Source organism: Penaeus monodon, chromosome 22, assembly GCF_015228065.2.
Source record: "Penaeus monodon isolate SGIC_2016 chromosome 22, NSTDA_Pmon_1, whole genome shotgun sequence".
NCBI lineage: Eukaryota > Metazoa > Arthropoda > Malacostraca > Decapoda > Penaeidae > Penaeus > Penaeus monodon.
In genome coordinates, this window is record NC_051407.1 from 14,951,318 (window position 1) to 14,951,764 (window position 447).

Below are 447 nucleotides of genomic sequence, written 5' to 3' on the forward strand. Positions count from 1 at the left end.
AGCCCTAAATGAGAATTTTCAACAATTAGCCTTAACCTCTGACATTAAGGAGAGAGCAGAGATATGAACATAAGAGCAAGACATTCTTCACTTTACCCACATGCTAGTTTCTCCTAGAGTGTATGCAGAATCCCACGACACTATTGTGTGAGCTTGAAAAATAAAAAAGCTCTAATGCCCGCTTGCGGTTCTTCACTTGTATTTGCCTCTGCCGCCACTTCAGAGGCCCGCGTCGGCAATAGTCCCAATGGCCCCAACTGGTACAGAGGCCAATAATAACTTTTATGTACTTTCTAATTCCTTTTAATGATTTTTCGTGTATTTAATGTTAGGCTTGCTATTTGTCGAGCAGTGTGTCATAAGAGGTGTATAAGGATGCAGGCCCAGAAATTTTAAATTCTTTTTAATCTAACTGGCAAAACAAGATTGTCAGTCAGTTGTCCTGCT

General features: G+C 40.5%; 1 protein-coding gene across 1 annotated transcript in view; it reads left to right on the forward strand.

Annotated features, from left to right (window-relative positions):
* Positions 1–247: 247 nt before the first annotated feature.
* Positions 248–447, forward strand: part of LOC119587336 (venom protease-like) — a 17,710-nt gene continuing 17,510 nt past the window's right edge. The window contains 1 exon segment of the mRNA XM_037936084.1: positions 248–286. Within this exon segment, the coding sequence (XP_037792012.1) occupies positions 248–286 (39 nt within the window).